The sequence below is a fragment of the Elephas maximus genome, chromosome 5, assembly GCF_024166365.1.
Source record: "Elephas maximus indicus isolate mEleMax1 chromosome 5, mEleMax1 primary haplotype, whole genome shotgun sequence".
Taxonomy (NCBI): Eukaryota; Metazoa; Chordata; class Mammalia; order Proboscidea; family Elephantidae; genus Elephas; species Elephas maximus.
In genome coordinates, this window is record NC_064823.1 from 90,525,893 (window position 1) to 90,553,883 (window position 27,991).

The 27,991-nt window shown below is 38.0% G+C and overlaps 1 protein-coding gene across 5 annotated transcripts; it reads left to right on the forward strand.

The window, feature by feature from the left end:
- Positions 1-374: 374 nt before the first annotated feature.
- Positions 375-25,285, forward strand: LOC126077120 (UDP-glucuronosyltransferase 2B31-like). 5 transcript variants are annotated; one of them, XM_049886145.1, is made up of 7 exons: positions 375-684; positions 1,036-1,095; positions 2,839-2,987; positions 5,306-5,437; positions 18,671-18,758; positions 19,626-19,845; positions 25,006-25,285. In XM_049886145.1, exons 1-7 carry the CDS (start codon positions 375-377, stop codon positions 25,283-25,285), a joined length of 1,239 nt encoding a protein of 412 aa, XP_049742102.1. The 5 variants fall into 5 exon arrangements, with proteins under 5 accessions (XP_049742102.1, XP_049742099.1, XP_049742098.1 ...); XM_049886142.1 differs by having other exon boundaries at positions 375-1,099; positions 2,843-2,987; XM_049886141.1 differs by having other exon boundaries at positions 375-1,095.
- The last annotated feature ends 2,706 nt before the right edge of the window (positions 25,286-27,991 follow it).

Consider the following 27,991-nt stretch of genomic DNA (forward strand, 5'->3'; position numbering starts at 1 on the left):
GTAACTGTCTAATTACTTTTTCTTTAGTTCTTGTGTCAAGGACACTGCAGTCACAAGTGTCTTCAAATTGCCACAGTTCTTAACACTATTTTAGAATCTTTTATATATCACAAATGACACCCAAATGTTAGGTCCTTGAAACTTAGCTGAATGATAGCACTTACGATAAAAGGGACTTGAAGTACACTCATAAAACACAAGGTCATCTCCCCTCTGCTTCTTTCCACTTGGCACGCTCTGACTATTCATATAATGTGTTTACTTTGCCCTGTAAGAGTTGTATTTTAACTTCTTAATTGATTTCTCCTGGGATATAAGTACAAGCAATAGTAAAATGAAACAGCAATTTGAAAAGAAGAATTCATTAAACCAAGATGTCTAAGAAATGGATTTCAGTTCTGCTAATACAACTGAGTTGTTACATTAGCTGTGGAACTTGTGGAAAAGTGCTGGTGTGGCCAACAGAATATAGTCATTGGATCAATATAAAGATAATATTGCATGAACTTATTCAGAGGGGTCACGAGGTGACTGTTCTAACATCTTCGGCTTCCATTCTTATTGATCCCAACACACCATCTGCAATTAAATTTGAGGTTTATCCTACATCTCTTACTAAAGATGATTTTGAGATTTTTTTCATGAAATTCACCAGGAAATGGACATATGACCTGCCGAAAGATACATTTTGGACATATTTTTCACAAATACAAGAAATGGAGTGGGAATATTCTGATTTTATTGAAAATCTCTGTAAAGAAGCAGTTTTCAACAAGAAACTCATGATGAAACTACAGAAATCAAGGTTTGATGTCGTTCTTGCAGATATCATTGCTCCTTGTGGTGAGCTACTGGCTGAGCTACTTAAAATACCCTTTGTGTATAGTGTCCGGTTCACTTATGGCTATACATTTGAAAAGTATAGTGGAGGACTTTTAACCCCTCCTTCCTATGTACCTATTGTTCTGTCAGAATTACAAGATCGAATGACATTCTTGGAGAGGGTAAAAAATATGATATATGTGCTCTATTTTGACTTTTGGTTCCAGGCACTTAATGAGAAGAAGTGGGATCAGTTTTACAGTGACGTACTAGGTAAGTCTTGTTTTTAGTTGATAGAATGAAGTCCTAACTTTCCTTGTGTCTTTGAATTTGAGTTTGTGTAAATAAGAAGAGAGAGGAATTTGGTTTTTGTAAGTAAAAGATGAAATGAAAATAGGAAATGATCTATCAATCTCACAAATATTTTAGAGAGGCTTCTTTTTTTTTTTTTTCTTCTGTAATAGAATCAGTTTGAAGAACCCAGTGGCTTATCACAACAGACTCCTGAAAGCTGGAAGCTCAAAAATTAAGACACTTAGAATTTTTTTGATTACATATCTATCTTAGTGTATTTTTGTCTTCAAAAAGTCATTGCAAACCTCAGTGAATGTCTGGATGATCACAGACATGTAGATTGAAGAGTGTCACATTATTTCTAGCATAACTGTCTATGTAACAAAAAGCCGTTGCCACTAAGTCAATGTTGACTTATAGAGATGCTATAGGACAAAGTAGAACTACTCCATAATATTTTCAAAGAGCTGCTGGTGAATTTCAACTGCTGAACTTCTGGTTAGTAGCAGAGCTCTTAACCACTGCATCAGCAGGGCTCAAACTATCTATGTAGCATTGGAAAAATGACTTCTTTTATAGCTCAATTTTCTTATTCATTAGTTGAATTATTTTTCAATATTACCTTTTGAGGATTCCTTCTCAGCTGAGAGATATAGTGGCTCTATCCTAGACTCAAAAACTTACAGCTTGTGTCTACAATATTTTATTAATCTGCTAGCCAAATAGCCATAATTCAGATAATATAATTTAGCACAACTTATTTCTAGTGAACCCTAACGATTGTACAATTTTTCATTAAGTGCTTACAACTCATCTGTCTTACAGGCCTATCATAGTTTTGAAGGGTTGACGTACAAGTTATTAGTCGGTATTCTTTGAAAACTGTGTTTCACTATTTAAAAAAAACAAAATTCACATCTATTTCTATAATTTTTTCAAAATTTTCCAGTTGTTAATTGCAAATAGTTTTATTTGTTAATAAAATATTATTCAGCTCTTAACTTGAACCAGATACAGTAGTTGATATAAGGATTGAGCCTTACTCACAAAAACCTCACAGTTTAGTTGGAAAACTGAGTATTAAGGGACTAACTTGCTAAATTGTAGATACCAGACTTAGTATTTCTGGGAAAGGTGTTTCCATGGCTGTGGTAGGATGGATTGGGGAGCTCAATTTCTAGTTGTTTGCATTTTTGCATGTGTTACTTTTGCAACTTTGTTGTTGTTGTTGTTGGCGGCTCTGTGTACAACAGAAGAAAACACTGTCTGACCCTGTACTATCCTCATAATTGTTGTTATGCTTGAGCCCATTGTTGTAGCCATTGTGTCAATCCATTTGGTTGAGGGTCTTCCTCTTTTTCACTGACCCTGTACTCCACCATGCATGATGTTCTCCAGGGACTGGTCCCTTCTGATAACACATCCAAAGTATTCGAAATGTAGTCTTGCCATCCGTGCTTCTAAGGAGCATTCTGGTTGTACTTATTCCAAGACAACCAACTTTAGAGAAAACAAATGCATATTGAATTCTACAGTGGCTTAGGTTTAATAACTGTTTATGATGGTGAGTGGACTGATGTGACATTAGAGATGTAAGTCTTCTCTCACACATTTAAACACTTTTCGATCCATTATTCTAAGCTCCCTTCTGAAAATTCCCCTGATACTCAGACAACAATTTTCTCAAGTTACCTCCATGTTTTGTTTCTGTTTTCTTTTCAGGAAGACCCACTACATTATATGAGACAATGGGGAAAGCTGATATATGGCTCATTCGAACTTATTGGGATATTGAGTTTCCTCGCCCATTCTTGCCACATTTTGATTTTGTTGGAGGACTCCACTGCAAACCCGCCAGTCCCTTGCCTAAAGTAAACCTATTATTGTTTGTTTTGTATTTTCAGTTGAAATGATTCTATGGAGTTTTTAAAAGTGAATGTATACATTTTGGAAAACAGATGAAGCTGGATGAAATGCTTAAATTTTGTTGTAAGGATTTAGGCTTTTCACCAATATTGTAGCTTAGAGGAAGACCGTTCCTAAACAACATTAATGAGTGAACATAAATGGGTGCTCCCAACAATATTTGCAGGAAACCCAAAATTTATTAGCTTTAGAGCCTCGGTTTACAGCATTGAAACCATTCATCATTTGAAAATCCAGGTTTTACATCTTTGAGAATAGAAGGAATTGTTTAGCATATCTATCAAAGGAAGTGTTTTCTGCCATATATCAACCCTACAGGAAACTTCAGTAAAACTCTGTCCATATTTAAAAAAAAAAAAAAAAAAGTTGCCTTCAAGTCAATTTTAACTCATATCAACCATATAGGACAGGGCAGAACTGCCCCACAGGGTTTCCAAGGAGTGGTCGACCTTGGAACTGATTTGAACTGCCAGTCTTTTGGTTAACAGTCGAATGTTGAACCACTGTGCCACCAGAGCTCCCCTCTGAGTATATAGGTATCTATTTCATAGCTTCCTGATAAAATGAACAAAGAAAATATATCCTGTACATCTAATAAGGACAATAAATTCTGTGTACATACTAAAGATGAACTAATTTCTACCATTTTATCTGAAAATTCTCTTTGTTCAAAATTACAAAATAATTCTTTCACCATATAGGATAATATACCTTATGAAGGAAAGGAAGAAACTAATATATTTTAAATTAATATTACAACTTTAAGACATAAATGAAAAGCAAGCACTCTTTATTGCACTAATGCATAGACTATTAAGAGATCCATTTTGTCTACCGTCTTTTTGGCAGCAACATAATACTGAGATCTTATTCAAGGATTAAAAGTCACTACTTACTTTGAATTCAAATTGTTTAGACTATATATAATATCTTTTGTAGGGTTAAAACGCTGTGGTATGATTAATGATAATTTTAAGCAATCTAATCTTATTGGTGAAAGATTTTCCCATTCACATTAAAGGAAAATGACAGTGTTTGGAGGAGGAGGAAAAGGAGGATAAATAGTACCATAATAGTTAAAATATTTATGGTAAATATTTAAATTGCAGAAATAATGTGGACATTCCTATATGTAACTACAAATGTATATTCATCGATTGTAAATAGAACTCTTATAACTATTTCACAGAAACTCCAAACTCAAATCTTTTGAATATTAGGGATTCTTAACCTTTGGACATTAAGGGGTATACTAGGGGAATAGTTGAGAAATTGTGAGAAAGTTTAAGTTGTGACATAAAAGGATTATGTAACAGAGAAATATGGAAATACAATCACCACCACCATAACTAATTTTTCTTAGTGTTCATAGTTAGGAAGTAAAATACTAATGACTCCCAACTAAAAGAACTCTCCAGAAAACCTTCTCAAATAAACACATGTGATTTAGTAAAACTATAACAAAACAGGCACCATTATGTTGATTCCAAATGGTGATCCCTCATGTATCAGAGTTGAACTGTGCTCCATACGGTTTTCCTTGGCTGATTTTTCAGAAAAAGATCACTGTGCCTTTCTTTTGGTGCATCTCTAGGTAGACGTGAACTTTCAGCCTTTTGGTTAACAGCTGAGCACAGTAATCTTTTGCACTGTGCTGGGACTCCAGTAGAAATATAACTATATGCAGTTAAAGCTGAGTTAAGACCCTATTGTGATCCCTCCTTCTAAGAATGTATATTAGTAATTAATAACTCTAAATAAAGAGTCAGAATCCCTCTCACTACTGCGTAATAGCTTAATTTCATTTCTTGCTTCCACCACACACACACATTAACACATTTACACAAATATACATAATAGAGGCCATAGATCTCACATCACACATATCCTTCCAAAGGAACCGACTGATTAGTTTTGTTAAAAAGCAGCCGTTATTCTAATAATTTCTCTCTGTCAATACCTGAAGACCTCTGTGTGACACAAACCTACAAAACAAAAGTTTGGCAGTTCCACCCTACCAATGGCACCACAGAACAAAGGTGCAGAGATCCGCTTCCATAAAGATTACAACCAAAATTCCTGTGGCACTCAGTTCTACCCTGTAACACATAGGATTGTTATGAGTCAGAATTGACTCTACAGCAACAGGTTTGGTTTTGATGTTTTGATTGTCTGCTTGTTTTTTTCTCTTGTTTGTCAAAAAATGAATACATATTGTTAATTTTTTTGCTGTTTCATAAGGAAACAACTTCTTTCTTCACAGGAAATGGAAGAGTTTGTCCAGAGCTCTGGAGAATATGGTGTTGTGGTGTTTACTCTTGGATCAATAGTCAGTAACATCACAGAAGAAAGGGCCCAAACGATTGCATCAGCCCTTGCCCAGATTCCACAAAAGGTAGATAAGGTGTCTTAATGGTGAGCAAGTACTTCACTAGTCTGTTCAACTCTGTAAAGGGTCTGAGTATAGAAATTTTCTCTGGGAAGGTAAACTATCATGATAGCTCCAATTTATCTCAAATTTAAGTGTGAAAACAAAATTTTGGTGTTAGATGTTAAAATAATATGAAGGCTTTTTAACTGATAACTACTTTAGCATTAACATTGTGATGAGAAATACATATATTTAACAGTTGCAGTGAGAAGTTTTGGCATTACAATGATGTTGTAGCCAGGTATACAGGAATTACTGAATTCTGTCCATGATTCACTCTTTTTTCTTACAGGATTATTGAGGTCACTATACTAAATGCAGACATTATCAGAAAAGAGTAGAATTTTAATTTGGTGATTAGAATACTAGGTCAGATAGGAAGGTAAAAAGTATTTCACAAAACAACAAAGTCTGGGGAACAGGGCACTCTAGACAGAAGCACCATGCTATCCCCTTGCAGCAAGAACCTGAAAAATTAAGTAAAACAGATAACAAACATCAATCCTGAAGCCCTAAAAGACAAGATAAATAACTTGAAGCACCAAATGGAGTAAGAAACTGACAGAGAACATAGAATGTTGAGAGCTATGGAGTGGAGGTCCCCTACCAGGTAACATGGTACTTATTTGTCATCTTGGACTACAGCCACCAAGGAACACAGACATGGGGTATGGGAAGGCAACTTCATAGAGCTTCCACCAGGAGACAGAGCACCCAGTTACCAGGGATACAAGCTTCCACCCCAACACTTCTTCCTTCTAGTTGGCCTCTACTGCTTTTCTCCTGGCCACTGTCACTCAGACAGAGAAACACCAGCTTACTGCCACCACAGTCCACCCCACCCTCACAGGCCAGCACCTTCAGCACCATTTTTTGTTGTTGTTTTAGCTTTTTTTTTGCTTGTTTTTCATTTCAACCTTCCTTCCTTTCTTCTCTCCTGGCCATCTAGCTCTATGTGCAGTCCCTGCCCCTTCTTGAAGGAAAGTACCATTTCAGCTAGAAATCCACCAACCAGGCCTCTGCAGTTCTATGCCACCCCCACCAGCCAGGTCTCTCAGGTGTATTTTTTTTGTTGTTTCTTCTCTCTCTCGCTTTCTTTCTTTCCTTTCTCCTTCCCACCTAGACCTGTGTACTGCCCCTGGCCCTTCTTAACAGGCAATGTTGCACTGCTTGGCTAAAGAGCCACTGGCACACTATCTCCCCGAGTCCATGCTGCCCCCACTAGCCAGCTCCTTCCCTGCGATATTTTGTTTTGATTTGTTTGTTTTTGTTTCTTTTCTCTCTCTCCCTCCCTTCCTTTCCTTTCTCCCATCTACCTAGCCCTGTGCATCACCCTCCCCTCCTTCTTTTTTTTTTTTTTTATAACTTTTATTAAGCTTCAAGTGAACGTTTACAAATCCAATCAGTCTGTCACATATAAGTTTACATACATCTCACTCCCTACTCCCACTTATTCTCCCCGTCTTGAGTCAGCCCTTTCAGTCTCTCCTTTCTTGACAATTTTGCCGGCTTCCCTCTCTCTCTATCCTCCCATCCCCCCTCCAGACAAGAGTTGCCAACACAATCTCAAGTGTCCACCTGATATAATTAGCTCACTCTTCATCAGCGTCTCTCTCCCACCTGCTGACCAGTCCCTCTCATGTCTGATGAGTTGTCTTTGGGGATGGTTCCTGTCCTGTGTCAACAGAAGGTCTGGGGAGCATGGCCGCCGGGATTCCTCTAGTCTCAGTCAGACCATTAAGTTTGGTCTTTTTATGAGAATTTGGGGTCTGCATCCCACTGATCTCCTGCTCCCTCAGGGGTCCTCTGCTGTGCTCCCTGTCAGGGCAGTCATCGATTGTGGCTGGGCACCAACTAGTTCTTCTGGTCTCAGGATGATGTAGATCTCTGGTTCATGTGGCCCTTTCTGTCTCTTGGGCTCTTAGTTGCCGTGTGGCCTTGGTGTTCTTCATTTTCCTTTGCTCCAGGTGGGTTGAGACCAATTGATGCATCTTAGATGGCCGCTTGTTAGCATTTAAGACCCCAGACGCCACATTTCAAAGGGGGATGCAGAATGATTTCATAATAGAATTATTTTGCCAATTGACTTAGAAGTCCCCGCAAACCATGTTTCCCAGACCCCCGCGCTTGCTCCGCTGAGCTTTGAAGCATTCATTTTATTCCGGAAACTTCTTTGCTTTTGGTCCAGTCCAATTGAGCTGACCTTCCATGTATTGAGTGTTGTCTTTCCCTTCACCTAAAGCAGTTCTTATCTACTGATTAATCAATAAAAAACCCTCTCCCACCCTCCCTCCCTCTCCACCTCGTAACCACAAAAGTATGTGTTCTTCTCAGGTTTACTATTTCTCAAGATCTTATAATAGTGGTCTTATACAATATTTGTCCTTTTGCCTCTGACTCATTTCGCTCAGCATAATGCCTTCCAGGTTCCTCCATGTTATGAAATGTTTCAGAGATTCGTCACTGTTCTTTATCGATGCATAGTATTCCATTGTGTGAATATACCACAATTTATTTACCCATTCATCCGTTGATGGACACCTTGGTTGCTTCCAACTTTTTGCTATTGTAAACAGAGCTGCAATAAACATGGGTGTGCATATATCTGTTTGTATGAAGGCTCTTGTATCTCTAGGGTATATTCCTAGGAGTGGGATTTCTGGGTTGTATGGTAGTTCTATTTCTAACTGTTTAAGATAACGCCAGATAGATTTCCAAAGTGGTTGTACCATTTTACATTCCCACCAGCAGTGTATGAGAGTTCCAATCTCTCCGCAGCCTTTCCAACATTTATTATTTTGTGTTTTTTGGATTAATACCAGCCTTGCTGGTGTGAGATGGAATCTCATCGTAGTTTTAATTTGCATTTCTCTAATGGCTAATGATCGAGAGCATTTTCTCATGTATCTGTTGGCTGCCTGAATATCTTCTTTAGAGAAATGTGTGTTCATATCCTTTGCCCACTTCTTGATTGGGTTGTTTGTCTTTTTGTGGTTGACTTTTGACAGAATCATGTAGATTTTAGAGATCAGGCTCTGGTCGGAGATGTCATAGCTGAAAATTCTTTCCCAGTCTGTCGGTGGTCTTTTTACTCTTTTGGTGAAGTCTTTAGATGAGCATAGGTGTTTGATTTTTAGGAGCTCCCAGTTATCGGGTTTCTCTTCATCATTTTTGGTAATGTTTTGTATTCTGCTTATACCTTGTATTAGGGCTCCTAGGGTTGTCCCAATTTTTTCTTCCATGATCTTTATCGTTTTAGTCTTTATGTTTAGGTCTTTGATCCACTTGGAGTTAGTTTTAGTGCATGGTGTGAGGTATGGGTCCTGTTTCATTTTTTTGCAAATGGATATCCAGTTATGCCAGCACCATTTGTTAAAAAGGCTATCTTTTCCCCAGTTAATTGACACTGGTCCTTTGTCAAATATCAGCTGCTCATACGTGGATGGATCTATGTCTGGGTTCTCAATTCTCTTCCATTGGTCTATGTGTCTGTTGTTGTACCAATACCAGGCTGTTTTGACTACTGTGGCTGTATAATAGGTTCTGAAGTCAGGTAAGGTGAGGCCTCCCACTTTCTTCTTCTTTTTCAGTAGTGCTTTGCTTATCCGGGGCTTCTTTCCCTTCCATATGAAATTGGTGATTTGTTTCTCTATCCCCTTAAAATATGACATTGGAATTTGGATCGGAAGTGCGTTAAATGTATAGATGGCTTTTGGTAGAATAGACATTTTTACTATGTTAAGTCTTCCTATCCATGAGCAAGGTATGTTTTTCCACTTAAGTATGTCCTTTTGAATTTCTTGTAGTAGAGCTTTGTAGTTTTCTTTGTATAGGTCTTTTACATCCTTGGTAAGATTTATTCCTAAGTATCTTATCTTCTTGGGGGCTACTGTGAATGGTATTGATTTGCTTATTGCCTTTTCGGTGTTCTTTTTGTTGATGTAGAGGAATCCAAGTGATTTTTGTATGTTTATTTTATAACCTGAGACTCTGCCAAACTCTTCTATTAGTTTCAGTAGTTTTCTGGAGGATTCCTTAGGGTTTTCTGTGTATATAATCATGTCATCTGCAAATAGTGATAACTTTACTTCTTCCTTGCCAATCCGGTTACCTTTTATTTCTTTGTCTAGCCTAATTGCCCTGGCTAAGACTTCCAACACGGTGTTGAATAAGAGCGGTGATAAAGGGCATCCTTGTCTGGTTCCCGTTCTCAAGGGAAATGCTTTCAGGTTCTCTCCATTTAGAGTGATATTGGCTGTTGGCTTTGCATAGATGCCCTTTATTATGTTGAGGAATTTTCCTTCAATTCCTATTTTGGTAAGAGTTTTTATCATGAATGGGTGTTGGACTTTGTCAAATGCCTTTTCTGCATCAATTGATAAGATCATGTGGTTTTTGTCTTTTGTTTTATTTATGTGATGGATTACATAAATGGTTTTTCTGATATTAAACCAGCCTTTCATACCTGGTATAAATCCCACTTGATCAGGGTGAATTATTTTTTTGATGTGTTGTTGGATTCTATTGGCTAGAATTTTGTTGAGGATTTTTGCATCAATGTTCATGAGGGATATAGGTTTATAATTTTCTTTTTTTGTAATGTCTTTACCTGGTTTTGGTATCAGGGAGATGGTGGCTTCATAGAATGAGTTGGGTAGTATTCCGTCATTTTCTATGCTTTGGAATGCCTTTAGTAGTAATGGTGTTAACTCTTCTCTGAAAGTTTGGTAGAACTCTGCAGTGAAGCCGTCCGGGCCAGGGCTTTTTTTTGTTGGGAGTTTTTTGATTACCGTTTCAATCTCTTTTTTTGTTATGGGTCTATTTAGTTGTTCTACTTCTGAATGTGTTAGTTTAGGTAGGTAGTGTTTTTCCAGGAATTCATCCATTTCTTCTAGGTTTTCAAATTTGTTAAATTACAATTTTTCATAATGATCTGAAATGATTCTTTTAATTTCATTTGGTTCTGTTGTGATGTGGTCCTTCTCATTTCTTATTCGGGTTATTTGTTTCCTTTCCTGTATTTCTTTAGTCAGTCTAGCCAATGGTTTATCAATTTTGTTAATTTTTTCAAAGAACCAGCTTTTGGCTTTGTTAATTCTTTCAATTGTTTTTCTGTTCTCTAATTCATTTAGTTCAGCTCTAATTTTTATTATTTGATTTCTTCTGGTGCCTGATGGATTCTTTTGTTGCTCACTTTCTATTTCTTCAAGTTGTAGGGACAGTTCTCTGATTTTGGCTCTTTCTTCTTTTTGTATGTGTGCATTTATTGATATAAATTGGCCTCTGAGCACTGCTTTTGCTGTGTCCCAGAGGTTTTGATAGGCAGTATTTTCATTCTCGTTGCTTTCTAAGAATTTCCTTATTCCCTCCTTGATGTCTTCTATAACCCAGTCTTTTTTCAGGAGGGTATTGTTCATTTTCCAAGTATTTGATTTCTTTTCCCTCGTTTTTCTGTTATTGATCTCTAGTTTCATTGCCTTGTGGTCTGAGAAGATGCTTTGTAATATTTCAATGTTTTGAACTCTGCAAAGGTTTGTTTTATGACCTAATATGTGGTCTATTCTAGAGAATGTTCCATGTGCACTAGAAAAAAAAGTATATTTTGCAGCAGTTGGGTGGAGAGTTCTGTATAAGTCAATGAGGTCAAGTTGGTTGATTGTTGTAATTAGATCTTCCGTGTCTCTGTTGAGCTTCTTACTGGATGTCCTGTCCTTCTCCGAAAGTGGTGTGTTGAAGTCTCCTACTATAATTGTGGAGGTATCTATCTCGCTTTTCAATTCTGTTAAAATTTGATTTATGTATCTTGCAGCCCTGTCATTGGGTGCGTAAATATTTAATATGGTTATGTCTTCCTGATCAATTGTCCCTTTTATCATTATATAGTGTCCTTCTTTATCCTTTGTGGTGGATTTAAGTCTAAAGTCTATTTTGTCAGAAATTAATATTGCTACTCCTCTTCTTTTTTGCTTATTGTTTGCTTGATATACTTTTTTCCATCCTTTGAGTTTTAGTTTGTTTGTGTCTCTAAGTCTAAGGTGTGTCTCTTGTAGGCAGCATATAGATGGATCGTGTTTCTTTATCCAGTCCGTGACTCTCTGTCTCTTTATTGGTGCATTTAGTCCATTTACATTCAGCGTAATTATAGATAAATAAGTTTTTAGTGCTGTCATTTTAATGCCTTTTTATGTGTGTTGTTGACAATTTCATTTTTCCACATACTTTTTTGTGCTGAGGCGTTTTTCTTAGTAAATTGTGAGATCCTCATTTTCATAGTGCTTGACTTTATGTTAGTTGAGTCGTTACGTTTTTCTTGGTTTTTATCTTGAGTTATAGAGTTGTTATAACTTTTTGTGGTTACCTTATTATTTACCCCTATTTTTCTAAGTAAAAACCTAACTTGTATTGTTCTATATCGCCTTGTATCACTCTCCATATGGCAGTTCAATGCCTCCTGTATTTCGTCCCTCTTTTTGATTATTGTGATCTTTTACCTCTTGACTTCCATGATTCCCTGTTATGTGTATTTTTTTTTAATTAATCTTAATTTGTTTGTTTTTGTGATTTCCCTATTTGAGTTGATATCAGGACGATCTGTTTTGTGACCTTGTGTTGTGCTGATATCTGATATTATTGGTTCTCTGACCAAACAATATCCTTTAGTATTTCTTGTAGCTTTGGTTTGGTTTTTGCAAATTCTCTAAACTTGTGTTTGTCTGTAAATATCTTAATTTCGCCTTCATATTTCAGAGAGAGTTTTGCTGGATATATGATCCTTGGCTGGCAGTTTTTCTCCTTCAGTGTTCTGTATATGTCGTCCCATTCTCTTCTTGCCTGCATGGTTTCTGCTGAGTAGTCTGAACTTATTCTTATTGATTCTCCCTTGAAGGAAACCTTTCTTTTCTCCCTGGCTGCTTTTAAAATTTTCTGTTTATCTTTGGTTTTGGTGAGTTTGATGATAATATGTCTTGGTGTTTTTCTTTTTGGATCAATCTTAAATGGGGTTCGATGAGCATCTTGGATAGCTATCCTTTCGTCTTTCATGATGTCAGGGAAGTTTTCTGTCAGGAGTTCTTCAACTATTTTCTCTGTGTTTTCTGTCCCCCCTCCCTGTTCTGGGACTCCAATCACCCGCAGGTTATCCTTCTTGATAGAGTCCCACATAATTCTTAGGGTTTCTTCATTTTTTTAAATTCTTTTATCTGATTTTTTTTCAGCTATGTTGGTGTTGATTCCCTGGTCCTCCAGATGTCCCAGTCTGCATTCTAATTGCTCGAGTCTGCTCCTCTGACTTCCTAGTGTGTTGTCTAATTCTGTTATTTTATTGTTAATCTTTTGGATTTCTACATGTTGTCTCTCTATGTGTTCTTGCAACTTATTAATTTTTCCAGTATGTTCTTGAATAATCTTTTTGAGTTCTTCAACAGTTTTATCAGTGTGTTCCTTGGCTTTTTCTGCAGATATCCTAATTTCATTTGTGATATCATTAAGCATTCTGTAAATTAGTTTTTTATATTCTGTATCTGATAATTCCAAGATTGTATCTTCATTTGGGAAAGATTTTGATTCTTTTGTTTGGGGGGTTGGAGAAGCTGTCACGGTCTGCTTCTTTAAGTGGTTTGATATGGATTGTTGTCTCCGAGCCATCACTGGGAAACTAGTTTTTCCAGAAAATCCGCTAAAAAAAAAACTGCAGTCAGATCCCTATCAGAGTTCTCCCTCTGGCTCAGGCTATTCAGATGTTAATGAAGCCGCCTGGGGAGGGTGGAGGAGGGAACAGAGAGATAGGAGAGTAGCACCTCAGAATATAGCCAGAGTTGCTTGTCTTGCTTGGAATGACTATTATATCTGAGATTCCTGTGGGCGCGTCACCTATGTGTGCTGGCTGTGTGGAGATTGCCCCTGGGGGGTCTGGCCCGCTGGAGTCACGGTCAGATCCTCCGCTTCCAGCTCCACGCCCAGCGTCAAGGCTCCCCTACTGGGACGGTGCACTCTCGACTCCAAAATCAGTCGCTGCCTCCCGGGGACTTCTCGTCCCTCCAGCTACGTGGCCGTGCCGCCCCCAAGAACCAGTTGAGCCTCCTCCCGGGATTAGTTCAGATGGGTGGAGTAGCTCCCCGTGCTTGTGCCGTGACCGAGTGTCCCGGCTGGGACGCTGTTCTCCCCGCTCCAGTACCAGTCGCTGCCTCCCGGGGACTTCTCCTACCGGCTGCGTCCCACGCTGCCCACGCGACCTGGCTTGTCCCCTTCCTGGGGTTAGTTCAGGGGGGTGGAGCAACTCTCCGTGTTTATGGTGTACCTGCGTCCAGTCCAAATCCCTGCGGGATGGTTCCCCGGCTCGGATGCTGCTCTTTCTGCTCCAAGATCAGTCACTGCCTCCCGGGGACTTCTCCTACCGGCTGCGTCCCACGCCGCCTGCGCGACCTGGCTGGTCCCCCTCCTGGGGTTAGTTCAGGGGGGTGGAGCAGGTCTCTGTGCTTGTGCCGTACCTGACTGGTACGCTGGCTCCAGGCTCTGGAAACAATCGCTGCTTCCCCGTATTAGTTCATTCTCCGTCTCTAAATCTGTGTTTGTTGTTCAGGGTTCGTAGATTGTTATGTATGTGATTGATTCACTTGTTTTTCCGTGTCTTTGTTGTAAGAGGGATCCGAGGTAGCGTCTGCCTAGTCCGCCATCTTGGCTCCACCCCCCCTCCCCTCCTTCTTGATGGGCTGTACTGAACCTGTCAGCTAGAGAGCCTTTGGCACATGGCCTCCACGGGTCTGTGCCTCCCCCATAGGCCAGCTCTCTCAGAACCATATTTTTTATTTTTCTTTATTTTTCTCCTTAACCCCTTGCCTTGTCCCTCCCACCTAGGCCTTGTGCTGCCTCCACCTCTTCGAGAAGGGCTGTGTCACTGTGCCCAGTGAGACACATCAGTGCATTACCACTCAATTCTGTGAACCTCCAATGGCCAACTGCCTCAGCATCAAATTTATTTTCGTTGTTGTTGTTGTATTTGTATTTTTGGGTATTTTTGTTTGTTTGCTACTCTCTCTCTTTCCCTTTTTTCCTATCCTTTCTCCCAAGCACCTACGCTGTACACTGCCCATGCCACTTCATGATAGGCCAAGCTACACTGCTCAGTGAGAAAGCCACTGGAACATGGTCACCCCAGGTCTGCCCTGCCCCATGCACCAGATGTTCCCACACTTCCACTTTATTTACTTATTTTTTTACTCCTGTGTCTCTCTCTTCTTTCTCTCACACACTTAGCTCCACGTGTCATAACCTCTCTCTTCCCTGTTGCCTAGTTACACTGTGCACTAAGCACTGAGCTCCTGAGTGGCACCAGCATATACTCCTGGGCCTTTTGGCCCTAACAGATAAATGATTCATCCCCTCCTTGCCTTCTCTTCTGGACCTGCCCTGTTACGCTATAACTGAGCGACTGACCCTGCTAATGGCAAATTTAGGACAATTCTAGTTAAACAGAAATTAAGGGAATATGTAAAAACAAAACCAAACTTACAAGAATTGTTAAAGAAAGTCCTTCAGTTATAGGATCAAAAACTTCAGACAACAATCTGAATCTAGGTCACAGGACAGCAACAGCCAGATAGAAACCCGGGTAATGAACTCTCCAAGGATATAATGAAACTAAAATACAACATGGAACCAGAGAGGTCAGTCTGTAAATTACAACAACATCAGAACAACAGAAGAGGGAACAAGCGGTGTAGGTAAAGAACTTTCAAATGGAGAGGAAGTCAAGGTGGTTCAAGTAATAAAAGACTGGTTTAAACTTAGGAAGGTAGGAGTAAATTTGAAGATAATTTCAAAGAAAGTTAACAAACCTGCTCATAAAAATAAAGAAAAACATGAAGTCTCAGTGAACACAAAATCTATAAAAACTATAGAAAAATCCAGAAACAAAAGGAATTCAGCTCAAGATAGTAAGAGGAACAAGGAAAACAGCACCACAAATAAAACCCCATAAAGTGACAGCAATAAAGTCATACCTGTCAATAATCACACTAAATATAAAGGGCTTAAATGCACCCATAAAGAGACAGAGAGTGACAGTATAGATTAAAAACACTTGACCTGGAAATATGCCCTCTACAAAAGACACACTTTAGAAACAAAGACATAAATATATTAAAAATCAAAGGATGAAAAAAAACATATATATATATATATATATATATAGCAAATAGCAACCAAAAAAGAGTAGCACTGGCAATCTTAATCTCAGATAAAAATAGAATTTAAACAAAAACCACTATAAAAAACAAGAAAGAACATTACATAATGATGAAAGAGACAATCCATCATAAGGATATAACCAAATATAAATACCTATGCACCCAACTACAGGGCTCCAAAATACATAAAACAAACTCTAACACACTAAAAAGAGAAATTGACAGTCCCACAATAATAGTGGGAGACTTCAACACACCATTCTCGGTAAAAGACAGAAAATCTAGAAAGAAACTGAACAAAGATAGAGAAGATCTAAAGGGCACAATCAATCAACTTGACCTTGTAGACATATATAGAACACTCCATCCAACATCAACAAAGTAAACATTCTTTTCCAATGCACATGGATCATTCTGCAGAATTGAGCATATCTGAGGCCACAAAGCAACTTGCAACAAAATCCAAAACGTTGAGGTAATACAAATCATCTTCTTTGATCACAACACCATAAAAGTAGACATTAATAACAGGAAAAGCCAGGGGAAAAAAATCACATACAAGGAAACAATAATATCCAGCTGAAAAACCACTGGGTAAGAGAAGAAATCAAGCGAGAATGAAAATAGATTACAGCAAAAGTTCTGGGCCACAGCGAAGGCAGTGCTCAGAGATCAATTTATAGGAGTAGATGCACACATGAAAAAAGAAGAAAGGGAAAAATCAAAACATTAGCTATACAACTTGAACAAATAGAAAGAAAACAGCAAAGAAGCCCACAGCCACCAGAAGAAAGGAAATAATAAAGATCAGAGAGAAATAATTGGTATAGAGCATATAAAAACAATACAAAAAATCAATAAAACCAAAAATTGGTTCTTTGAAAGAATCAACAAACCATATACCAAAGTGACAAAAGAAAAATGGGAGGAAGCAAACAGACCAAATAAGAAATGAAATGGGGAACATTAAAAAAGGCACAACTAAAATAAAAGGGATTATAAAAGAATCCCATGAGAAACTATAATCCAACAAATTTGAACCTTTATGCACTGCTGGAGGCAATGTAAAATGATATGACCATTTTGGAAAATGATACAGCATGGTGCTTCCTTAAAAAGCTAGAAATACAAATACCATACCTTCCAACAGCCCCACTTCTAGGAATATATCCTACAGAAATGAGAGCTGTCACATGAATAGACATATGCACACCCATGGTCATTGCAGCATTACAATGTACATGTCCATCAACAGATGAATGGATAAACTATGGTACATACACACAATGGAATGCTATACAACAATAAAGAACAATGATAAATCTGCAAAACATCTCACGATATGTATGAATCTGGAGGACCTTTGCAGAGTGAAATAAGTCAACCACAAGAGGACAAATACTATTTGAGACCACTATTATAAAAACACATGAAAAGGCTTACAAACAAAAGGAACAATCTTTGATGATTAAGGGGGAGAGAAGGAATAGGGAGGGAAAAACACTAATCAGACCATAGATAAGTGGTAACTTTGGTGAAGGGTAAGACAGTACACAATACCAGGGGAGTCAGCACAACTTGACCAAGTCAGGGTCATGGAAGCTTCATAGACACATCCAAACTCCCTGGAGGACCAAATTACTGGGCTGAGGGCTGGGTACCATAGTCTCTGGGGACATCTAGCTCAATTGGAAAAAGATAGTTTATAAAGAAAATGTTCTACATCCTACTTTGGTGAGTGGCATTGGGGTCTTAAAAGCTTGCGAGCAACCATCTAAGATGCATCGACTGATTCCAAGCTACCTGGAGCAAAGGAGAATGAAGAACACCAAAGACACAAAGAAAATACTAGCCCTACAGACAAAGGAGCCACATAAACCAGAGACATCATCAACTTGAGACCAGAAGAACTAGATGGCGCATGGCTACCACCAGTGAACACCCTGACAGGGAACACAGCAGAGAGTCCCTGAAGGAACACAAAAAATGTATGGAGCAGAACATGAATTCATGTAAATAGACAACTTAAGAATCTTACTGAGACCAGAGGAACCCTAGAAGCCATGGCTCCCAGACATGCTGTTAACCCAGAACTAAGGCCATTCTCAAAGTCCACTCTTCAGACAAAGATTAGACTGGACTATAATACATAAAATAATACTGGTGAACAGTGTACTTCTTAGTTCAAATAAATACATAAGACCAAAGGGATGGCTCCTGTCTGGAGGTAGGATAAGAAGGCAAGGAGGGGACAGGACCTGGTTGGATGGACACAGGACTGGGATGGAATGGGGGAGTGTGCCGTCACATTATAGGAAATGCAACTAGTGTCATATAACAATATTTATATTAATTTTTGTATGAGAAATTAACTTGAGCTGTAAACTTCCACCTAAAGCACAATAAAAAAATTAAAGAAGACTCATTGCATTGGGCAATCTGCTGCAAAAGAACTCTTTCAAGTGTTGAAAAGCAAAGATGTCACCTTGAAGACAAAGGTGCACCTGACCCAAGCCATGGTGTTTTCATTTGCCTCATATGCATGTGAAAGCTGAATGATGAATTAGGAAGACCAAAGAAGAATTGATGCTTTTTGAATTGTGGTGCTGGAAAAGAATATTGACTATACCACGAACTGCCAAAAGAACAAACAAATCTGCTTGGAAGAAATACAACCAAAATATTCCTTAGAAGCAAGGATGACAAGACTGTGTCTCACATACTTTGGACATGTTATCAGGAGGGATCAATCCCTGGAGAAGGACATCATGCTTGGTAAAGAAGGGGTCAGTGAAAAAGAGGAAGATCCTCAGTGAGATGTATTGACACAATGGCTGCAACAATGGGCTCTAGAATAACAAGGATTGTGAGGAGAGCACAGGACCAGGCATTGCTTGGTCTGTTGTACATAGGATTGCTAAGAGTTGGAACCGACTGGATGGCATCTAACAACAGCAACAACATAATTTTGCAGCTCTTTTCACAGAATAAAGTGTTTTCTTTATCTTAATAGGTGCTGTGGCGATTTGATGGCAAGAAACCAGATAACTTAGGACCCAATACGAGACTGTATAAGTGGATCCCCCAGAATGACCTCCTTGGTAAGATTAGAGAATAAATACTGACAATATGAGTAACAGTCAGAAGGATAATAGTTCAACAGAAAGCCAATTTTTCAGCATTTACTGTTGAAAAACTCAAAAATGAAGCATAAGTTTTTTATATTTATTTTCTTGTTCTGGTGGGGAAAAAAATGAAATATAATAATTGGCATCTCATTATACACAGTCATAATCCTTCAGACCAGAAGCAAGGTATCTGTTATTTCAGAAGGAATCGCTTCTTGTTTGGAATTTTATAATAGCCTCCAGGATCATCACTCTGTCCCCTAATACTCTCACCTCATACCTATCCATTCCACTCTTACAGAGATAGTTCAAACGCAAACATTAACAGCCCCTCCCTTAGAACCAATGACTCTCCATATTCTGTAGAAAAATATCCAAAACGTTTATCATGAACTGATGAAACGTTTCATGATAAAGAACTGCCTTCCCTTCTTCTGAGTCCAGCACGACCATCATTACACTGCCGCTTGCCTTGGACACCCTACATATCAGACTGAGTCTTTTTCTCACTGTTTCTCTAAGAGAATATGTTCTGATGCCCTTTTTTTGCTCATGTTGTTACTTTTATCCAGAATATTCTCCTTCAGTTCATCCACCTGTCAATCTTCTATTCATTTTTAAAGTCTCCAGGCACATACCATTTCTCTCATGAACCCCTCACTTACTATTCCAGTAGACCTAATTGCTTCCTGCTCAGAGATCTAAAAACAATTGAAATATAGTTTTACAGGCGAGATAATCTGTTTCCCAGAAATCACTGTCTCATTGAGTTCCTTGTATTTCTCATTTTATTTCTACAAATTATAGTGAATAATTTTGCTAAATTTCACCCATTCCCAGGTCACCCAAAGACCAAAGCTTTTATAACTCATGGTGGAACCAATGGCATTTATGAGGCTATCTACCATGGGATCCCTATGGTGGGCATTCCCTTGTTTGCGGATCAACCTGAAAACATTGATCGCATGAAGGCCAAGGGGGCAGCAGTGAGTCTGGACATGAACACAATGACAAGTACAGATTTGCTCAATGCTTTGAAGACTGTCATCAATGACCCATCGTGAGTGGTTATAATAAGTTTTCTGCTTGTTTTTTGATGATGTTGGGGGAATGATATGTCACAGGTTTGAGGATAATGGAGAAGTTTTTTTTGTTTTTAATAATTTTTATTGTGCTTTAAGTGAAAGTTTTGTTTTTGGGTAAGTGAAAGTTTACAAATCAAGTCAGTCTCTCACCCAAAAACCCATATACACCTTGCTACACACTCCCAATTACTCTCCCCATAATGAGACAGTCTGCTCTCTCCCTCCTCTCTCTCTTTTTGTGTCCTTTTTGCCAGCTTCTAACCCCCTCCATCCTCTCATCTCCTCTCCAGGCAGGAGAGGCAAACATAGTCTCAAGTGTCCACCTGATCCAAGAAGCTCACTCCTCACCAGCATCCCTTTCCAACCCATTGTCCAGTCCAATCCATGTCTGAAGAGTTGGCTTTGGGAATGGTTCCTGTCCTGGGGCAACAGAAGGTCTGGGGGCCATGACCACTGAGGTCCTTCCAGTCTCAGTCAGACCACTAAATCTGGTCTTATGAGAATTTGGGATCTGCATCCCACTGCTCTCCTGCTCCCTCAAGGGTTCTCTGTTGTGTTCCCTGTCAGGGCAGTTATTGGTTGTAGCCGGGCAACATCTAGTTCTTCTGGTCTCAGGATGATGTGGTTGCTGGTTCATGGGCCCTTTCTGTCTCTTGGGCTCATAATCACCTTGTGTCCTTGGTGTTCTTCATTCTCCTTTGATCCAGGTGGGTTGAGACCAATTGATGCATCTTAGATGGCTGCTTGCTAGCGTTTAAGACCCCAGACGCCACTCTTCAAAGTGGGATGCAGAATGTTTTGCTAATAGATTTTATTATGTCAATTGACTTAGATGTCCCCTGAAACCATGGTCCCCAGACCCCTGTCCCTGCTACGTTGGCCTTTGAAGCATCCAGTTTATTCAGGAAACTTCTTTGCTTTTGGTTTAGTCCAATTGTGCTGACCTCAGTGGGGAAGTTTTGAAACAGCCAATAGGGAAAATGAGAGGAATCACTCTAGTTGGAAATGGAAGAATTACGAGATGAGAACAAATTTGATGTAGGGACCGTGACTGTTAGTAAAAATACTACTCTGCACAGTTGTGTGACACTCTCAGCATGCAATTCTAAATGTTTTAAGCTATTCTAAAATCATTACCCCCACACATCTGTCAGTTTGTCTTACCGTGGGGGCTTGTGTGTTGCTGTGATGCTGGAAGGAATGCCACTGGTATTCAAATACCAGCAGAGTCACCCATGATGGACAGGTTTCAGTTGGCTTCAGACTAAGACAATCTAGGAAGAAGGACCCGGCTGTCTACTTCTGAAAAGAATTAGCCAGAAAATCCTATGAATAGCAGTGGAACATTTTCTAATATAGTGCCAGAAGATGAGCCCCTCAGGTTGGAAGGCACTCAAAATACTACTGGGAAAGAGCTATCTCCTAAAAGTAGAGACGAATTTAATGATGTGCATGGAGTCAAGCTTTTGGAATTTTCATTTGGTTATGTGGCATGACTCAAAATGAGAAGAAACAGCTGCAAACATCCATTAATAAATGGAATGTGAATGTACAAATACGAGTAGAGGGCCAGTGAAAAAGAGGAAGACCTTCAACAAGATGAATTGACACAGTGGCTGCAACAGTGGGCTCAAGCATAATAATGATTGTGTGGATGGCACAGAACTGGGCACAGCATTTCGTTCTGTTGTACACGGGGTTGCTGTGAGTTGGAACTGACTCAATGGCACCTAATAATATACAATAATAAAATGGTTTGTTTTTAGTAAATCAGCATGACAAAATCATCCTCAAATTTCCATTATATTTAATGCTTCCAAAACTTTCTAGCCTGATAATTTGCTCCCATTACTAGAAATGGTAAAACTAGGGGTGAAAATATGTACAATTAAAACCATGAAAAATGTGGAAATCCAACTGTCATGGACTGAATTAGGTCCCCCCAAAAATATACGCATCTATTCAGCTGGAACATAATTCTCTGTATTGTGTGGTTGTCCTCTAATTTGTGATTGTAATTTTATGTTAGAGAGAATTAGGGTAGAATTGTAATTTTATGTTAAAAAAGATTAGGGTGGGATTGTAACACCCTTACCAGGTCACATCCCTGATCCAAAGTAAAGGGAGTTTCCCTGGGGTGTGGCCTGCACCAACTTTATTCTCTCAGGAGATAAAAGGAAAGGGAAGCTAACAGAGAGTGGGGACCTTATACCACCATGAAAGAAGCACTAGGAGCAGAACGTGTCCTTTGGACCTGGGGTCCCTGTGCCTGAGAAGCTCCTTGGCCAGGGGAAGATTGATGACAATGAATCTTCCACCAGAGCCGACAGAGAAAGAAAGCTCTCCCCTGGAGCTGACACCCTAAATTTGGATTTGTAACCACCTAGACTTTGAGAGAATAAATTTCCCTTTGTTAAAGCCACCCACTTGTGGTATTTCTGTTATAGCAGCAGTAGATGACTAAGACAAAAACAAAACCCTTTGCCATCATAAACCCAAACACACTGCCGTCAAGTCGACTCTGACTCATAGCGGCCCTATAGGACAGAGAAGAACTGCCACATAGAGTTTCCAAGGAGCACCTGGCAGATTTGAACTGCTGACCTCTTGGTTAGCAGCCATAGCACTTAACAACTACACCACCAGGGTTTCCATTGCCATCATAAATGTATGCAAAGCCTTAGTTCTTCTGATTATGATTATTTTTGTCTTATTTGGAAGAATTGTAAAATTAAAATTCATTGACTTGAAAAACACATGTTGGAATTATTATTAGGTTTTGTAGAGTCAGTTCCAACTCACAGCCATCCTTTGCACAACAAAAGAGAACACTGCCCTATCCTGCGCCATCCTCACAATCATTGCTATGTTTGAGCCCAGCGTTGTGTCAATCCATCTCGTTGAGGGTATTGCTATTTTTCACTAACCATCTTCTTTACCAAGCATGATGTCCTTCTGCAGGGACTAGTCCCTCCTGATAACGTGTCCAAAGTATATGAGACAAAATCTCACCATACTCACTTAAAAGGAGTATTCTGGCTATACTTCTTCCAAAAGATTTGTTTGTTCTTCTGGCAGCCCATGGTATATTCAATATTCTTCGCCAATATAAAAAAATCAAAGGCATCAATTCTTCTTTGGTCTTCCTTATTCATTGTAAAGCTTTTGCATGCATATGAGGTGATTGAAAATATAATGGCTTGGGTGAAGCACAACTTAGTCCTCAAACCGACAGCTTTGCTTTTCAACACTTTAAAGAGATCTTTTGCTGTAGGTTTGCCTAATGCATTACGTTGTTTGATTTCTTGACTTCTGCTTCCACAGGTGTTGATTGTGGATCCAGGTAAATGAAATCCTTGAAAACTACAATATTTTCTCCATTTATCATAACGTTGCTTATTGGTCCAGTTGTGACGATTTTTGTTTTCTTTATGTTGAAATGTAACCCATACTGAAGGCTATAGTCTTTGATCTTCATCATTTGGAATGTTGGAATGTTCCCTGTTCAAAAGTCAAAATTAAAGAAATCAGAAATATTGGGTGCCCAAATTATCTCAAGACATACATTAATTTCAATTATATAATTAATGCTATTATTATCATAATTATTCTGTATGCTTTTTCCTTTTCATTCATACTGACTTTAAGAGGAAATAAAATATTTATTTGAAAATTTATTGATGATAATAGCACCATGGACATTTACATGTTGAACACAGCAATATTTTGATTTTAGTACACCTATTGGTCATTCAGAAACCTGGTGCCATAGTGGTTAAGAGCTATGGCTGCTAACAAAAAGATCGGCAGTTCAAATCCACAAGGTGCTCCTTGGAAACCGTATGGAGCAGTTCTTCTCTGTCCTATAGGGTCACTATGAGTCTAAATTGACTCAGCCGCAACAGGTTTTTGGTATTGCTCATTCTACATGATAACCATGTTAAGCTTATTTTATTTTTCATTGTTTTAAAAGGAATATACTTCTCATTTGGTAAATTCATATAAAAATATATCTCTCTAGTATAGATCTATTTATAAAATTTTAATTTTTAATAAATATTATGGTGGTATTGAAATGTGAACAGAGTTTCTTTATTAGCTTATGTCTATTAAGTTCTTTGCTTGTATTAAGTGACATCGTCATTACATTCTTTCCCTGTTATATACCAAACATACTTCAGGAGTAGTAGCCCTTCCACTGTATTTTTTAAGTAACAAAGAGCCAAGTTACCTCCATTGCTATTGCTACAGTGTCATGCTATAGCACTTTGGGATTCAGAGTTTATAAACCCTATGCCTTTACTGACATTTCTCCCTTGATCAAAATGATTTTCAACAGAATAAAAGCAAATATAACTGCAATGCCTCAAAGTGAAATGTTGAGCAATATCCACAATCTAAAATAACAAAACTAACAGGAAAAATAAAAATAACAATAGCAAACATTTGCTGAGTCTCTACTACATGATAGGAACAATTCTAAGTATTCTAAGACTCAATGCATTATTCCTCACAATAATCAGATAACAGAGGCACTACCCCATCTATTCCATTTTAACAAAGAAACAACTGAGACACAGAGAGAATAGATAACTTGCACAGAACAGGCAGCAAAAAAAAGCCAGAATCAAGTTTCAAACTAACACAATCCACTTTCACACATTTAACTACACAGTCTCATAAGGTCAATACCAATTCCTGACCAACACTAATTCCTAACCAGCCCTGCCTGGACACATGCCTGGACCTCATGATATACCTGCTTCTTATTTCTGGATAATGGTATTATTTTTAAACTTGTACACCTGGCCCATTAACAATTTCTCAAATGATGATCTTTTTCTTTTCTTTTTCATTTTTTGCTTTAAACTTAGCTCTTTCAAATCATGTCCTCCCCAAACTTCTATATTTCTTTAAAAAAAAAAAAAATTTTTTTTTTTTTTACACATTGAAATTGTACATATTTAACAAATTCTAGCCTGTAAACTAAGATCTCTAAAATCATCTCAGAGGAAAATAATATATTTTTCTTCCAATCTTATGTGGCACTCATTTTTCACATTTGCATGAAAATTTCACTTATTTTTCTTTTCTAGTTTCTTCTCTAAGTTGATGTCTATTTGATTTTTCTTCAGCTATAAAGAGAATGCTATGAGGTTATCAGCCATTCATCATGATCAGCCTGTTAAGCCCCTGGATCGAGCCGTCTTCTGGATCGAGTTTGTCATGCGCCACAAAGGAGCCAAGCACCTTCGCCCAGCCTCCCTCAGCCTCACCTGGTACCAGTACCACTCTTTGGATGTGATTGGGTTTCTACTGGCTTGTGTGGCAATCGTCACTTTTCTTGTCATAAAATGTTGCTTATTTGGTTATCAAAAGTTTTTTAAGACAGAAAAGAAGAAAAAGAGGGAGTAGGCCTTTTTAAGACCTAAGACTAATAGGCATGATAAGTGAGAGCAGTACATTTAATTCAAGCATTATGGTTCAAGTTGGGGGAAGATTCTCCCCCACCTTTTGCAAGAGCTGAGCTTTTTCTGCTTTCCTCAGATATTTCACTCTTAGTTAGTTGTTATGTTAGCTAATCCATTCTTCCTAAGGAGGAATAATCCTGTGTGTTTTTGGATAAATTCCTCCTCAATGTTACTCTTGAAACGGACATTTCCATTCATCAGATAGATTACATTTCAAGGCATTATTCTCATTTTGTAAATCCAGAAAAAAATTCTACTTTGATGATGTCTTATGTATAATTTCATAATGGAACACAAACTAAAACTCACTTGAGCCTCAACCTATTGATTTGAAAAGATCAGGAAGCCTGATGTTTTCACTGCGATTTTTCAGAAATGTTTTCTACATGTATAATATGCATTCATAAGAAATACATGTACCCCTCATTAACCAAAAAGTATTTCTTCATGAAATTTTTCTTTCTTTCAGAAGTTCTGAGTGCTTTCAACTGCCTTTCCCCCTAAATTTGTGCAATCCTGTAAAGTCTTTAGTTAGAAAGGCTAAAGATATTTTCCACACCAGCCTTGAATATGTTTGAGTTATTGTTCTCCCTTTATTGAATTACCCTTTGTAACTGGATAGTAAGGCACAAAATAAAAGGAGAGAGTAGTTCCCATTATTAGGAATGATAGGTGAGGCCCAACAAGTTTATTCCAATGCCTCTGGATTATAATGTTAAAAGATCCTGTAATAAGATCTTTCATTTTTGACCTTAACTTGTCAATTCACATACTTTAATACCTAGGATACTTAGGAGAGAAAAACCAGAACTCTATACAAGTGTTTTATATAGATTCTTCCCTCAACCCCATTGAAAAAGTAAATTGCAGTTAGAATAAAGACCCACATTTTGTTATGTGCAACACTTTTTACAATCTTTGCATTAGAAAACATTTGAAATGGCAAAAAAGGTCTCCAAATTTATCTTTCAATATCAGTAATCAGAGCCTTTGGACGTAGAACAAACCACAGAGAAGAAAACAAACATTTCATTGTGATTTCTTCTGCCAGATAAGAGAACTTTAAACATTTGGATGGAAGAAAGGCATATTTAGCTTTTTTGATACCTGGAAATTTTTATAACACTCTTCTATATGACAAGCTAGGGGTCCCTGGGTAGCAGACACAGTTAAGAGTTCAAGTACTACCTGAAATATTTGGCAATTTGTTTCTGAAAGATCACAGCTTTGAAAACTCTGTGGAGTACTCTGCATATTTGGGGCCTCAAGGAGTTGGATTCTACTCTACAGCAACTTGTTAGGTTTGGGTTTGGGTTTCTACACATCAAAGACATTTTCAGTAATAGTAGTAAATGTAATTATGATAATAATGGTCAGAAAAATGAAATTATGATAATAATGGTCAATTAATATTTTCCTTTATTAAACTTATATCTTTAATTAAACTTTGAATCATGCTATTAAAAAGAAAAAAGTATCACATTGCAAAAGAGAAAAAAGTAATGCATTTATGATTTATTTATTTAATAGTTTTTTTTTGTTTTTAAGTGGGAGGATACCTGATACCTACACATTAGTCTGAGACAATAATGTAGCTCAACACATACTACCAATGCCAAATTCGTATCTATTTCTGCTTTCAAGAAGTAACGTGTGCGCACTTGTTAATGACTGTCCATATTGACCGTCTTTGCAATTCTTAGACCACATACCAGATACATCAATCTATATCTACTTATGGATGATTGAAGTGTCCTTTTATCCACCTTAATTTTGACAGTTTTTTCACATAAAACAACACTCATAATTATAATTATAATTAGGAAAAGCCATAAACATGAAGGTACATTTGGCAGAAAGTCATAAAAATCCCACAATCTATTAAATTCTACAAATTGCAATATTTTCCATGTAGTTGTTTCCTCAGGACTGTCCTGGCAGCTTTCAAATGCCTCAGCAGGCAAAAAAAATTTAATGCAAATGAAAACTTCAAGTAGTCACCTGGAATCACAGAATGAAGGTAACTTTCATCACCTTTACAATCTCCGGGCTAGTGTTATTTCAAATCTATTGTTTAAAGACAGGAACACGCAAGCATCACAGTGGTTGGATACAAAAATCAATGATTGTGAACTCAATCTTCAAAAGAATGCAGGAAACTGAGTCTGTCTATGCTGGAGACTGACAATATGATCAAGAGTTTTCTGAATTAATTTATATGTAAAATGCAATGTTTATTAAAGGGTATGTCATAAAAATATACTAATCAGAAGTTTCAAATTTATTCTTAAAACCCAGCAATAATCACAGTAACCACTCAATAACAATAATAAAGAGGGGAGGGACTTTGGCAGGGATATGTCATTCTGGTGCTTTATTTTGATAAAGCTTAACATTCAACCAGCTGGCAAAGAGAAATGCTTAGAGGGTCCGGATTCAACAACATAAAGCTAAATTTGGAGCTGAGACACAATAACCCAAAAACTGGCACAGCAGACAATATTTAAATTTTTCTCATGTATTGACATCTTAAAATTTTTTGTACCTTTGGGCACAGCACTATGGTGAAATTCAGACAAGTGAGAAGTGTGGCTTTCCTTTGAAAACAAAGTGTGTGAAAGTGGGGAATGTAAAGATCAAGTAATAGATT

Coding starts and splice junctions, on each gene's coding strand:
- LOC126077120 (XM_049886142.1), top strand. CDS start 375: ATGTCTAAGAAATGGATTTCAGTTCTGCTAATACAACTGAGTTGTTAC. Junction 2,988..5,305: donor CCGCCAGTCCCTTGCCTAAA/GTAAACCTATTA, acceptor CTTTCTTCACAG/GAAATGGAAGAGTTTGTCCA. Junction 5,438..18,670: donor TTGCCCAGATTCCACAAAAG/GTAGATAAGGTG, acceptor TTATCTTAATAG/GTGCTGTGGCGATTTGATGG.